We start from the raw sequence: 15,935 nt of genomic DNA on the forward strand, positions 1-15,935 counted from the left end.
TTCACCCCTAGTATAATGTAACATCTTTAATTTATTTTTGGTCACTCTAATTTTATCATCGGCTGAATTTAGCCCGTGTCAGAGTAAAGTTGTATTTTAGTCATTCGATTAAGAATTGTTTGGTATTAGCCATCATTAAAATTTAGGCTTAGACAAAATAATTACATGTGGGTGAACGCATATGTGACATATTCTATATATATCACATGAATAATAAATAATAAAAAAGTTATGAATAAATCATTAAAATTTAAAAATATAATTTTTTTTATTATTTTTAATACATAATTTCTAATCTTATTGATATGAATCTCAACATCTTCTTCATCTAGTACCTTCTTCATATGCAAATCAACTTCTCCTTCAAATCAAAATCTTCAAACAAACCTATACCCCAAATCTCATTTTTCTAATCTCTAATTTTCCCCAAATTCATCTGTAATCGTTTCCCTCCATCCTGCACTTAGAGTTGCAACCACACTCACCAATTGTTTTGACCAGCTATGCAGCCGTCGGACCCAAAAGTGTCTCATGCCGATTAAAAGATGTACGTAAGCACTCGCTTGAATGATAGATTGAGCAACTTCGAAAGGGGTGTCTTGTCCCGACTCATAATTGATCGGTCACAAGAAGGTTGAGACACAACAAGCTAAGGTGGGACAACTAGCTATAGAGGCTGCTCTGCTTTCCCACATGATCGAAAATCTCACTTATTAAGGGACCTCCCATACTCTTGCAGAGACAACCTCCAAGGAAGTTGAGCCTATAAATATAAATTTTATTATTCATTTACATAACATGTTATTCATTCAAGCATTTACGCTTGAGTTCACCTGGGACTTGAGAATTCTCTCATATTGTATTGACTTAAGCGTTGGGGGTGTTTTCTACAAGTACCTTCCTCGCCGTGGGAGGGGTAGCTCACTTGGTTGAGCTAAGGGTATAAATAGGTGTTGGAGATGGAGTTCAATGTTTCGAACCCTGAGGAGGAGCATTTGTAATTACTAACAACTAACCACTAACATTTGCCTATAAAAAAAACAACACACCCACCATCTCCAGAACACTCACCACCGCGACGTTGTCGACTTTGGGAGAGGATCTTGTCAGATTCTCAACACCAAACATCAACTCCATCCTCTCCTCTTAAAACCGTTATAGAAGGGTGTTGTAAAAGTCATTTTCTAATGTAGTTCCTCTCGCTTCTCTTTTTATATCTTTCTTCTTTTTTGAACACATCACCGGTCATATATCTATTATTTCTCTTATATTCTTATTTTTTCTAAACGTAGGAATTTCATGTGTCGACATGTAATATTTTTTCTAAATTATAATAAGTGTGTATACAAAATATTATATATGAACAATTTTATGATGTTAAAAAAGTAGTTCAAATATGAATCATCTCTTTACTAGTTTTATAACTTAGTGGATGTTTGGTTATAACATCCAACACACTTTTCAAGCACGTTTCATCTATCTAAAGCTCCATCAGGTAGTTTTGATCAGTAATAGGACCACAAAGAACTTGGGTCCAAACAAGCACTTAATATGGCAGCATCCCATATATAAGCTATGTCGTTATCATGACCTAAATCAGGATGTGACAAGAGGGATCCACATTTGTCCACAAAGATTTCAAAAGTGCATTAAGCTAATTAAAAGGGATTTGCTTTATTTATCTACGGTCACTTTTCTGGTTTGCTTTCAAAACTGACAAAGTTTTCTTCCTATTTAATTGTTTCATCTAAGCAGGGTTGGCTGGCTAACTTCACATAATGAAAAGAGATCAAGAATTAAAACAAGGCTGAAAATTAAAGATTTGATACAATATTGAAGCTAATTTACAGGTGAAAAGTTGGAGAGAAAGCGTGAAGAGTAAACATACAGACAATTAAACAAACAATACTCTCACATGGCATGCCCAGCACTCCAAGTGTTCATTGACAAATACTTCTACGTTTACACGTGGCGAATGTTTAGTATAATAAAAAAATACAGATAGACATATAGTATAATAATTGACCTTATATAATTAGGAGGCGTACATGCATGCATTTCTCTTGTCAATTTATTTTTGATATATAAAGACACGAAATATTCGGAAGATGAGGCGGCGAGTATAACTACAGGACATTAATCTCAACTCTCAAGTAGGGAGTACCTTTCTCATTTAAAAATTGATCACATCACCCTCATAATATGTTTCTCATATATATATATATATATATATATATATATATATATATATATATATATATATATATATATATATATATATATTCTGTCGTGTAATTCAATTCTTTTAAAGTATCATCTAAAAAATTTACAAAAGTTTAAAAATTACCATCAATATTTTAATTTATAACAAAATTTTAATAATAAATTTATTAAAAAATCTAAGTTTATGAGAAAAATATGTATAATTATTAAGAGGGGTCATCATGGGTCATATGGAGCCAATATCAGTTGTATGGAATGTCGATTTAATAGTCATCACTTCCTCTTCGGCGGAAGATACGAGTAGCCAATCACTACTAGCTAACGCTTTGAGTCGTGATCTTCTTGTACTCGAGTTTTACAAGGATACAGATGAAAAGGAGTGAGCTTCAAGCTTATAATAGAAGCAACTATCTTATCATGATGCGCGTGGACTTGTGATCATATCCCTCTTTAATTCGTTGTGTAATTTATTTAAATAAATGTTAAGTTCTGTTTTTTCCTTGATACTCCCATTTTTCACATAAGAAAATTGTGTTCAAAGTGTCATATGTTTGTGTGTTTATTCTACCTAAATTTTTTTGCCACCTACCTAAAGTTAATTTTGATGCAATCAATAGTAACTGCGACAATTGAAATTGGCAAAGAGATTTCTCTGCAAAAAATTTGTTCGAGATGAATGATTATTTGGCTAACTATATATAAACAATTCTTTTAATAGTATTAAAAATGAAAATACTATTCAGAATTTTGTAAACATGAAAACTCATAGAGAGATTTATACTTTTAATGATAGTATTACCATGTGTTTAATTTATTTAAGATAACAAATTTATCTGTGTTGTCTCCAAATTTTAAACTTTTAGGTCCGCGCCTTTGTTGTGTATATTTTTTTCTCTGATGATTGTGGGCTAGCTTTGGGCCAAGAAAAAGAAGTAAACACGTATAAAATTTGGTATGCTAAGCAGTCATATAGAATAAAGTTTGTTGTGTAACCTGAAAATGACCTAATTAGGATGTTTAATTGTCTTGGTAATCAGAATTCAGGCACCACTCATTAGAGTTCTGAACGTGTCCTTATACTAAATCCATCAATATATGCATATGGATTGTTCTCATTTGCTCTCTAGTTTCAAATAATGCATGTGCAAATACCCGTTTATACATGAGTCCCACCCTATATCTAAGGGGGATATATGATCTTATTCTGTTCTGTCTCTATTTGTTACCAAAAGGTAGGTTCTCTTGGAGTTTATCACACTCACCTAATCAAACATTGAAAACTCAGCAAAGAAAATGACACCATGATGATTACTAACATCATTCCGTCTTATCAATTACAAATGTTTTATAATTATTTCACAGGTCCACAACCACAATTGATATGAAAATAATGAACTATGTATATAGCTTCATTGACTGTTTGAATTGTAGGCAATCCAAGCATGAGGACGACTAATTATTCAATTGAACAACTGAGCTGTCGATACATATACCATATATATATATATATGGTATACATTGCAAACACTTAGTTTCAATACAACAATAATTTAATCAGACATTGCACAACTAACATTACTGACTTAGTTTCAAAAATAAAACATTACTGACTTAAAAAAAAAACCTTGTGTTCACAATAATACCTTAAGACAAAGGCAAGTAGTTAGGTCAAACGTGATGATCTTAAAATTTCTTTCAACATGTCTTATTATAGTTTGATGGAGCCCCTAATTGAGGTCTCCCCTATTTACAATCAATGGTAATTGTGGGCATCATGTGCTATTACATTAATGGGAAGGTCCGTCCTGAGTCCAACAATTATATTTAAGGGGGAAGCAAATACAGTCAATCACATTTACGAGTAGTAAAGAATCGAGAGAGCTACAACATCATATTGGGCATGCACACCACTCAGTCCAACATGAACACCTAACCCAAGCATAGGAAGGGAAGAAAAAACACACATTTTCTCATGCACACCAAATTACTATCTTGTTCCTATATTTTGATTCTCATGTTGGTTTTAATTTGATTTTATTAATATTTGAGCTCAAATTAATTTAATTCAATTTCGAGGGCAGGCTCATAAGATCATAAGCATTGTTATCATGTCTTTTTCACAAAGCTGTTATTTGACATTGTCAATTGGCGAACTTGGGAGTTGGGAGGTGCTGCATGCATGCTTAGCTGCTGAGTTGTACTATTGCTTAATTATAAAAATCAGAAACAATTAAGCTGCTCATAATTTCTGCCATGCATCATACATGGTTATCAATGAATCTTAATAGGGAGCATTCATTTTCTCCATTCAACGCCACAAAAAAGATAAGAGGACAAAGTATATATAGTTTGATGTCGACGGACACAATTAAAGACGTGACCCTACTGATTTTATATAATTCAATAGTACTGTGGAAGGGTTGATTAAACGAATGTACAACCACCCAAAGTATGAAATGGCCCTACCTATTTATATAATTTAACGTTTTCAATCACCTTATACACTTTCAATCGTAAGATATTTGAAGCAATGTCATTGAGTAATACTGCTTCTCACAAAACCAAATCAGACAATTGTGAAGATTTTCTAAACTAACATCGATCTCTTATTTCGTGTTCAAGCATTTGCCCATTTTATATCTGATAAAATTATTATAATATACTGTATATAATTTATGAAGTGTGTGAATTATTAAGTTGACCCTCGACATTTTAAACTTCTATCATGTTACCACATAAATAAATTCTTAGAAATTTTACATCTTGGTGAAGTGTTTTTTCATCTTTCTATCTAACACTAATTTTTGTTGTTGTTATATTTGGGACTTAAAGCGTCCAACTAACCTCTCTCATAGAGGGTATTATAAGAATCAAATCTAAAGGGGACATAACCAAAAGAAGGCAGACTGTCGTATCAGACATTGGCAAGGTTAGACCATTTTTTGCAAGGGCATCCGCCACTGAACTAGCTTCACGGAATACATGCTTCCACTGAAGGTGAGAGCACCGATTCAGGAGATCTTTTATCTGTCTAATAAGTGAGGCACACAAATGAGAGCTGGGACATCCCTTCTCCAACAAATTGATGGCTACCAAGGAATCCGATTCAACAAGGATTTTTTGTAAAACATCTGGATAGAGCAAGTTTCACACCATGGAGGATACTTACCTATAATTAGAAGTCTTTTCATCTTTTTATAATGAAAAAAGGTCTTCATATATAAGAGTATGAATCAAATTACACAGAGACATAGGACAAAATGCATAGTTTGGCCCATCAATCTAGACTAGAACTATGGGGTTTAACAACAGCTTTCCTTAGCTTGGCCCATATTACATAGAACTCAAATGTCATTAAGTCCATCATGAATGAATATGGACCATATACGTCTTCAGAATATTTATTTGACATTCGACCAAAAAAAAAGATTGACGAAAATGAAAATATTAAACAAGCATCTTAGATTCTGAACAAAAAAAAAATTCAAAAGTGAATTATATTGGCTCTGTGTGTGTTTGGAAAACTTCTGCAGATCCACGTTTGGCCCCAATCCACGTTTGCAGAAGTAAGAAATAGTTGCTTTTGGATTTCTGGATCCACGTTTGGCCTCTCCAGATTTAAAACCAAACACACACTCTGTCTGATCCCTCAATTATTATTCAGCACAAGCTAAGAGTTCTAAGACAAATTACACCGTGAGAGCCATATAAAAAAAGCATCTTGATGCATCAAAGCTCTCGTTATGTGTGGGTTGTGAGAATGGTCTAACCACTTGGTCTATTGTATGTGCTCCAATCTATTTTTTATGCAAGAGGTTATTTCAAGATCTTGAACCATATACTAAGAGAGTCTTACCAAGCATTTGTAAAGGGAAAAAGAAGAAAAGAAAGGCCAATAACAATGTTGTTGTTCCTTCTTGCTCAGGATTTTTATATCTGGTTCAATTAATTCTTTGAATTTATGTTTTCACTGCAAACTTAGTTTAGTTTATTTGGTTTCAATTAAAAGTATTTCTGTGACTTTAAAAATGTCAATCAAAGTTGCAAGGTGTTGCCTATGAAACAGTCACGGAAAACAGTGATTTTTTCCTCTCCCACCACACTCACAGTCATCAACGCTAGCTCCCTTCAAAGGCCATCCGCCACTTCTCAAAGATCCTTCATAACTGCGGGCAAAGCCCTGAAGGATCTTTGAGAAGTGACTAAGCAATAGTTTTGCTTCGCAACTATACCTATGGTGCAATGGTGGGGAGTGGTGACTGGCAGGAATGCTTGGGTGATTTTGTGGCTGCTATGGTGGAAATGGTGAGTTGAGGGAGGGAGGGAGGTTGTGGGTGGAAGAAGGGTTTTATAGGGATAACAGATTATTGACTTATTACTGATGATTTAGCAATTTAATATACCATGTAAAATGAGGTGGTGTCACTTCACACCATTTTTTATTGGCCCATTAGGCAAACCCAATAAACTGACAGTAAAAATACTTAAATATCAAAATAAAAGACCAAATTTCAGTCTCGGATAGATAAAAGGCAATGATTCGCATAAAACAAAAAGTTCAAGAAATTTTTTGGGAGTTACTAACGACTGAATCCATCATCTACAACTCATTACATGAAATAGAAGTTACTCTTCAATGTCAGCATGAAGCTCTAACTTATTTCACGGTTCATTGATAGATGGATCAATCCATTTAAGGATAAATGCCTAACAGCCATGGTGCTCCTTCAATCCCATGAAAACATTCTCAATTTGCTTTAGCACCAATAGCTCTCTTAGCAAAAGATGGCAAACAGAAAGCAGCTGAATGAATCTGAAATAAAAGGTATAGACAAAACATATACAAAAGTTAAAATAAGACTTAACAGTTAGTAAAGAAAAGGAAAAAATGAAAATTCAGGTGGAGTTGAAAGCATTGAAATCATCAGTTTCCAAATGGTATCTCATTTTCTTTCCGCGTGTAAGTTTGTAAGGTCTCGCTCCATGTATTTTTTAATTGAGAAGACAAGGACAATGATTTATTGGAGGAACAGGAAATAGAGACATCATTTGGGGACGTAAGATCTTGATCCGAGTTGAAAACCGAGCAGGAGAGGTTGAAGCAGCTTACCTCACGGTTGTAAAATTTCAATGGTCTTGCTGACTGCTGACTATCATCCTCATCTATAGGATTCACTGGATGCTTGAAATCAACAGAAGGACCCTCAGTTGAGCAAAGCATAAAACCAATCATCCCACTGAAATGGAAAAAACAAGCAACATTAATCATGGATAATCATATATACTAACCATCCCTATACTAAAAGCACAAAATAAACAAACAGACTGAATTGACACTATGGCTGATTGACAGAGGCTACTTAGCAGTTTCAATGGGAAAATAGAAAATAAGTTTTGAAGAACATACCTTGGGTATGTGGGAACGGTGGTCCAAGCATAGTTGACAGAACCTTTGAATATCTGGCGACAGTTTGCCACAATGTCCTCAATGATATGCATATGGAGCCATATACTTTCTGCTTGAGTACACACAACACCTCCAGGACGAAGAGCCCTTGCAACCGATGAAAAGAAAGGCTTTTCAAAAAGCTCTTGAGCAGGACCTTAAGGATATCAAACAGAAACTCACTTAACCGGGAAAAAAAATACATTAATGAAGAGATCATAAACATTGCATTGCATATGTATGCTACCTATAGGGTCGGATGAATCCACTATTACTGCATCATAAGATCCTTCTGGAGCTGCCTTCAAAAATGCAACTCCTGGATCATTGAAAGACAAGCCATCATGAGAAAAGTTATCATGAAACAGTGAAGTGGGTAACTAATATAAAAAAACATGAAGAGTAGCTGATCATACCATCACCGATATGAAGGGAGACACGTGGGTCCTCAAAACCTACAGCAATATCAGGGAAAAACTCTTTGGAGACCTGCAAAGAATGAAGAATTCAATTTTGATATTGAGCTGATACTGCTATACTAGAGGTCCTTGAGCATAAAACGTAGATTTTAGATCATGAGGGGGAAAAAACAGCATGGCAATAACCAATTTCGTTAAGTAGAGAGATCCAAATCGACCTAAAAAAAGTGGGGTGTGTGTGTGAGAGAGACTTAAGTCAAATAGTAGTCTTCTGTTAGTAAAATTATTTAGATTTGATTAGAGACAGGAAAGAACAGAGTTTTAGTGTACTCACATCAACAACCATCTTGTCTATTTCACAAATGTCGATCTTTTCTACTGACGAATGACGTGATACTTCCCGCAGGACTCCACCATCTCCTCCACCAATAACCAAAACCTAACAGAAAATAGCAGTGAGGAAAAGAACGATTAACTCCATACATTTCGAAAGTTATGCTGGGAAAACAGGCAAATATTCTCCCAAAAAATGAACATTTCATTCTCTCCCAAAAAATGAACATTTCATTCTCAAGAGTGGTACAACAAATAAGCCATAGTTCGGATGCCTTTCCCCAGTTACATGGGTGTGATCCTTCCTACTCTCATCAACATATAAAATTCTACACTCATGAAAGACCGACACAACCTAAAACATAAAAAATCATATTTCGATAAACTTACATTGCTATGCTAAATGTAAAGCAGCAATGCAGCAGGAATCCGCATGGTGATGGACACATCATCATTTTCAGTAATTAAGATAGACATAATTTTGACAGATTCCTCTAAGCCATCCTCTAGATACAATGATTAAAAATCTATACACTGCCTAATCAATTATCCAGAATTCACAACAAAATTTATGATAAAACAGGAAAGCTACACATGTTTTATAAGGATTTGAAGTATCAAAAGACCTTTTTGGGATTTGGAATAGAACAGAGAGGAAGATGAGTGATCATCTCTTGGTAGGCACACTCATCCCTTTCTGTGAGCTGAATGACTCCATCCAAAACAAGAACCTTGCCATACGTGGATGACTGCAAAAAGATATCAGAACATACAGTGAAATTAGAATTAGGTCCATGAAAAAAGGAGGGGGATAATGAAACTTCAAATAAAACAGAAGTTATAAGTACCTGGAAGACCATGACATTCTGATAATCAGACTTTCCTTGAAACAAAATCTTTTCCACCTTCAAGGAGTGTGCTTCCCCTGCAAATTACAGCCAGATTCCAACACATGAGTCATAGTATTATTACAAAAGACAAAAACAAAGATGAGGGTCCTAGGGTTGATAACAGTAAGTCAGAGGGAAAAAGTGACATAGCAAAGGAACCGGAAAATTCAATATTAAGAACAATTGATAGTCCAAATTCTGCCATCAGTCAGATAACAATAGCAGACAATTGTTCTATTCTACAATTAAGCTACTTAAGAACTAAGGGAAATCAAATATCAGAGTTCAATTCTTTCTTTAAACCCTTGACCATAATGAAATCAATGTTTCTCTGGCAAATCATGGAACATTTTTGCAGTGGCTCAAAAAATGAAACCTCCAAGTGGTTCTATTTCAACAAAAAAAAAAAAGCATTTGTAAGTGGAAATGAAACAACAACTGATCATTAAAATGTCCAAACACTGAATTTAACCTAAACTTGAAAAGGGCAGAACCTCAAATATGCCAAAGCAGCCAATCCATCTTGCAGTAAAAGAAAAAACACAAAACAACAGGGCAGGAAGCCTAAGCCTAACTCTTTTGTAACTCCACCAATTATCAACTCCTAGTTCTAGTACCCCTAAACTAAATAAAAATGGGCTGATACCTTAGAATCAAATAGAACAGAACCATAAAATGAAACCTTGAAAGGACAGACACATAGATTCAACGATTTAACTGAAGACACGTAGTCACATCCAAAACAAACGACAGAGATTAGCTAACAACAATCAAGTACAGCACCTAAACAACAATTTCATACAAAAAGACAAAACAAAAAAACCCAGTCCATCCAAATTTCCATTATATCAAAGAAATAATAAAATCAATGTTTTTTCAGAGGAACAACACAAACCCCAGTTGAAGTTCAACACAAAAATCAAAAGGGTTGATGAAAAAAGAGCAACAAGATGAAAAGAGCGTGTTTATGGAGAAGGGTACAAACCAGGCCACATTGGGCTAATTTCAGAGAACCATCCAGGAATAACAGCAGATAGCCCTTGAGGCGTGGAAGAATCGTTCTGAGAGAGGCCATTTTGTTGGTCTTCTTCTTCTTCTTCTCGCTGCCTCTTGACTGGTAAATCAGCTGCTACGTTCTCTGCCGCCATGTCTGTGTGGTGAAGCGAAACACTCTTTGCCCTTCTTCAACCCCTTTCGTAAGCATTATATACGCACGTCACGCTATGCTCACTCGTGTTTATTTTTCAATCATGTGATACTCATCTCATCATAGATAAATAATACTATTATCACATGAAATGAATTTTATGCTTGCTGTAAAAAATGATATTTACAAAATCTATGTTGTAAAAAATGAGTTTAATTTCAGAATGTAAAGATTTTTTTATACTTAACCAATCAGAACTCATAAATGTGTTACATTAATTGATTATATTAAATAAAAAAATTAAGTGATCGTTTGGTGGTCAGGATAGGATAAGAGCATGATAGGATAAATGATTGGATAAGTACAGGATATGATAAGAGCATGATTGACTCTTATCTATCATGTGTTTGAGGTGGACAGGATATTGATAGAAACAATGAAAAATGAATCAAATTTTTAATTTAAATAAAAAATTCATAATATTTATAAGCTCATATCATATTTTGTCAAGATAATTTCTATCGTAATTCCCCCTCATGATAATTTTTACACATGATAAACATGATAGGATAAGAGACAAGATAGTGTTATCCAATCATGCTGGCACAACAAACAATACAGCAGAATAGGATTACTGATATCCTATCATGTCTGCTTATCTTGTCCACCAAACGAGTCCTAAATGTTTATGCACCATGTTAGTGTAAATATTATTTTTGCAAAAAAAAGTGTCAATTTTATTTACATATACATTCAATTGATTTTTATCAAATAAAAAAATACGCTTTTATTTTAATTTAAATAAAAATGAATGTAATTTTTTATTCCGTATGAAATTTTATGATCGAATATTATGTAAATCTATCATATCACAATGAAATCCAATAAAAAACTAGATTTTTTACATCGTGATTGATTCTTGATGTAAAATATTAGTTAATTTTCCAAGATGTAAACTTAACATTGTTTTTATAAGTCCCTGTATGATAGCTCAAGTGGTAGGAGTTGTGAGACATATGGAATAGGTAAGGGAGATTCAAGGTTCAATTCGTGGCGGGTGTAATTTATCTTTCCGATGTAAAAAAATGGTTTTTATAAAAATTGATATTAAGTTAAAATATTTAATATATTTATAATGTATTTAAAATATATAAAAATCAAAACCTTTTTAATTATAATAAAAACAAAGCCATTATCTTTTTTCACGAAAAAAATATTCTTAAGAAATTACTGAAATAAGTGTCCTCAACATTAGAGGTTTATAGGATACCATCGTAATGATGAAAAAGAATGTGAAAAGGAATGTGCTTTGGGTTGGAGTGTGACGGTGCTTTCGGCAACAAATACAGTAGTAGTAATTTGAAAAGTATAAGAGTTCAAGTGAAAATGATAGGGCTTTCAATTAGGGTTTCGTTGGGATTAGGGCAATTTAGTACTTATTGCTTTCTTGTTTGTGACATGCACTTCTCAGTGAAATGATGGAGGTAAGTTAAAAAAAAAAATAATAAGTTGGTTATATAAGAGCATCTTCAATTGTAGGAACTTATTTTGAGACTTAACTCAATTTTTGTGGGCCCAAATTGCCATATAGGATTTAAGACACTCATAAGGTCTTCATGCATATTTCACTCTAGTGGTTGAGATCTTATTTTACTTTTGACTGGACCCACAGTACCCAATATATTTATATTATTTATTTCCCTCCCTAATTTTCGCTTTAGTTATGATATTGAAGGAGAGAGAAAAAATATTATTTTATTTAAGATCTCACATTTGAGAGTACCTGAGCTAAGGCACGGATCTTAGCTTTTGCTAAAATCTCATGTCATGTAGGATAGCTCTAATGGTGAGATCTAATAAGATCCAGATCTTATTTTAAGGTCCCAAAATAAGGACTCCATTGGATATGCTCTAACCGATCATTCCAAAAAAATAATAGTAGTTTCTTCCTGAGAATTACTTTTATGTCAATGTGATGTTATTTTTGTAGATTTCATCTCTTCCGACCTCTTTCACAATTCTTTCTATCATCACTCCTTAAATATTATTTCGGTCGACCCAAAAATTCAAAAAATGCCTAATAGCACTTCAGCTGGCCAATAGACTTACTTCTTAGCAAATGTAATGGAGACAGTTTGGATGACTTGGCAAACAAAAAACACCTTATCTCATATAACAGGCTAACGGGCACACGACGTCTTAAATTATAACTTTCAAACAAGGAGGCCTAAAGTCAACCTTGCGTTTGGGAGACTCTTCACAGAGACTTCCCACGAAACCTGCAAAAATAGTAACAACAAAACTCAAGCCTTCAACTGTGATCGCTCATTTACTTAATGTAATCCACTTTTTATTTTTACAAATCTCATTATTCTTTCTAAACTCTAAGGGTTCGTTTGGTGGTCAGTATAAGATAATAGCAAGATATGATAAATGATTGAATAAGGACAAGATATGATAAGAGTAAGATAGACTCTTATTCTATCTTGCGTTTGAGGTGGACAAGATATTGATAGGATATGATAGAAACAATGAAAAATGTATCGAATTTTCCTTTGAAAATAAAAAATTCATAATATTCATAAACTGATATTATATCCTGTCAGGATAATTTATATCATAACCCCCCTCATGATAACTTATACACATGATAGACAAGATAAGATAAGGGACATGATAGTGTTATACTATCCTGCTGACGCAACAAACAGCATATTATAACAAGATATGATTATCGTTATTCTATCATGTCTGTTTATCTTGTCCACTAAACGGGCTCTAAGATTAACTAGCCTTTTAATTGATTACAGTATCAAATCTCTTTGTCACAGTAAAACAGCTCTATCGTACGCACATAGCCCCATTATATCCCCGTTGTAAATGACAATCACAACTCTCAAGTTCTACACCTGGAAGAACATCATATATTGTTTACATGCTCATTTTACCACATTAATTTTCACCTAAAATGAGTGTGAAATTTTCTTTCTTTCATATATTTACAATTGGGAGGTATAAAGATAGCGGTGCTACATGTAAGGAACCTTCTGTGCATCATCTAAATGAACTTGTGACATGTTGTAGTCTTGAGTTGAGACTTGAGAGTAATATAATAAGGAGGAGATAAGCATATATAACCGTGCAATCTTTCAAGGAAAAGTATAACCATACAAGAATTGGATTTAATTATAGTATACATGCCCTAAAATGTCAGGAATGTTTGGTACGTCTTCACTCGATTTCAAGCATTTATGTGCATTTAACAAAAAAACCAAAACAAAAAACTTACCATAGAATATAAACACAATAGCATTTTGTGCTATTTTACTCTTAAAGCTTAATTTTGTTTGTAGATTTTAAAGCTTAATTTTCAAAAAATAATTCAAAGTGTTAAATATGTTTTAGTCCTTGACTTACAAATTGCATCTACAATGAACTTTGTAGATTTTTTGTTTTATTTTTTGTCTCCACGTTTTTAATGTTAAATAATGACAAGTGTCACAATGCATATATATATATATATATATATATATATATATATATATATATATATATATATATATGCACATGTGACATATGTGACATATTTTCTGCCCCGCGACAACTATGTCGCAATCCTAGTCCTTCAAATTATTTTCATGATTTTTTGCATTCTCTTCCTCCTCTCATACTTAGACACCACTCAACCTTCATATTATAATTTGAAATACCTATAGCTATAAGAGATAAGATTGTCTTAACATATATAAGAGTTATCTTAGAGCATCTCTAATAAGAGAATCTTATTTTATGACTTAACTTACTTTTTGTGGGATCGTACTGTCACATAGGATTTTATTTTGCATCTAAAATGAACTTTCGTAGATTTGTTTGTTTTGTTTTTTGTACATGTCCTTAATGTTAAATAATGACATGGCACAATGCATATTGTTCTGTACTAGAGAATATCTTAGATAAGACAGGTACACTCAGAAAACTCTAGCATACCACAAATAAGGACATGATATAATAAAAGGAAATATTCTCTTTAATTATCATCAAAGTTGTCAGATACAAGGTAAAAACCTCCCTTTTATAGAGGGTGAGGTCAACATCTAGATTGTTCCCATATTTGGGCCTTTACAGACGAGGCCCAAATCTCTATATAGATAAGACAAATCCAAAAGAATCTTCTAGCTGGTAGATGGGACCACCGGTAGAACAATTGACCTTCCATCATCGCCCGTGACCCTTGCCAGCCCTGGTGCGCCGCCATCTTTTACGAGTGTTTTGGGCGGGCATCATATCAGGGATGCCCCGCCCAGTCCACATATACATCCACATGTGATTTTTTTTTTGCACGGTGACAATTGTGTCGTAATCCTAGTCCTTCAAATTCTTTTCACATAATTTTTTGCCATTCTCTTTCTCCTAACTCTCCCAAAATGTTGGCTTTAAGAGATAAGATTGTCTTAACAGATATAAGAGTTATCTTAGAGCATCTCCTATAAGAGGATCTTATTTTGAGACTTAACTCACTTTTTGTAGGCTCGGACTGCCACATAGGATTTAAGACCGGTCCACATGCACATTTTGCTCAAATGGTATGAGATCTTACTTTACTTTTGGTTGGATCAACAATACACAATATATTTACATTATTTATCTTAATTCTAGTTTTGAATGAGAAAGAAACAAATATTATTTTATTTAATATCTCATTTTTTAGAGAAGTAAGCTAAGACACAGATTTTAACTTTTATTAAGATCTTATGCCATGTATGATACATCCAATGGTAAAATCTAATAAGATCTAAATCATACTTTAAGATCTCAACTAAGACACGAATCTTAACTTTTGCTAAGATTTCATGTCATGTAAAATACATTCAATGTTAAATCTCTAATAAGATCCGGATCTTATTTAAAGATCTCAATTTAAGATCTTTATTTTAGAAACTCATAATCATATCTTCCATTATTATGAGACTTCTTAACACTTCACAAACACCTCAGCCTTCTCCCACCTCCTCCCCCACTTCACTCAATTAAATGTCAAACATGGCTAACATGGATTTTTTCTTGGGTCAAAGGCTAATAATATCATGTTAGGTCCTCCCACTATTATTGGTCAAGTTGTGGACCTCCCTTTTTTTTGGCCAATTAAATGAGCATCATGGGTTAAATGCATGGGCCATTTATCCATCCAATGAAACTAACTGGGCCAACAAGCACACAAACTAGATCCAGAAAACAAGCAGAAGGTTCGTTTGACCTGAACATGAAAATAATTCACCTAAATAATTGGCCAACCCAAACCCACAAATATTATTTTTTATTTTCATATAAAATACCCCGCTGACCAAAATTATTATGACGCAGAGATTTTAATTCCACGTTGTAAACCTCGGTTGCTGTCGGACTCGGCTCCCTCTATCCAAGCACCTTCAAAAGCACGAGTCCTTTCCGTTTTTCTAGCGCCACGCGTCACTCCCTTG

The 15,935-nt window shown here is 33.8% G+C and overlaps 1 protein-coding gene across 1 annotated transcript; it reads right to left on the reverse strand.

Annotated features, from left to right (window-relative positions):
• Positions 1 to 6,714: 6,714 nt before the first annotated feature.
• On the reverse strand, positions 6,715 to 10,548 carry LOC130740002 (spermidine synthase 1). Its single transcript, XM_057592487.1, has 9 exons — positions 10,297 to 10,548; positions 9,270 to 9,346; positions 9,048 to 9,170; positions 8,423 to 8,527; positions 8,086 to 8,158; positions 7,917 to 7,988; positions 7,631 to 7,826; positions 7,334 to 7,460; positions 6,715 to 7,036 (listed from the first exon to the last, which is right to left on the reverse strand). Exons 1-9 carry the CDS (start codon positions 10,457 to 10,459, stop codon positions 6,971 to 6,973), a joined length of 1,002 nt encoding a protein of 333 aa, XP_057448470.1. The 5' UTR covers positions 10,460 to 10,548; the 3' UTR covers positions 6,715 to 6,970.
• Positions 10,549 to 15,935: the final 5,387 nt, after the last annotated feature.

The sequence above is a fragment of the Lotus japonicus genome, chromosome 2 (assembly GCF_012489685.1).
Source record: "Lotus japonicus ecotype B-129 chromosome 2, LjGifu_v1.2".
Lineage (NCBI taxonomy): Eukaryota > Viridiplantae > Streptophyta > Magnoliopsida > Fabales > Fabaceae > Lotus > Lotus japonicus.

Coding starts and splice junctions, on each gene's coding strand:
- LOC130740002 (XM_057592487.1), bottom strand. CDS start 10,459: ATGGCGGCAGAGAACGTAGCAGCTGATTTACCAGTCAAGAGGCAGCGA. Junction 8,159..8,422: donor TAGACAAGATGGTTGTTGAT/GTGAGTACACTA, acceptor CATTCTTTGCAG/GTCTCCAAAGAGTTTTTCCC. Junction 7,037..7,333: donor TGAAATTTTACAACCGTGAG/GTAAGCTGCTTC, acceptor CTTTTATTTCAG/ATTCATTCAGCTGCTTTCTG.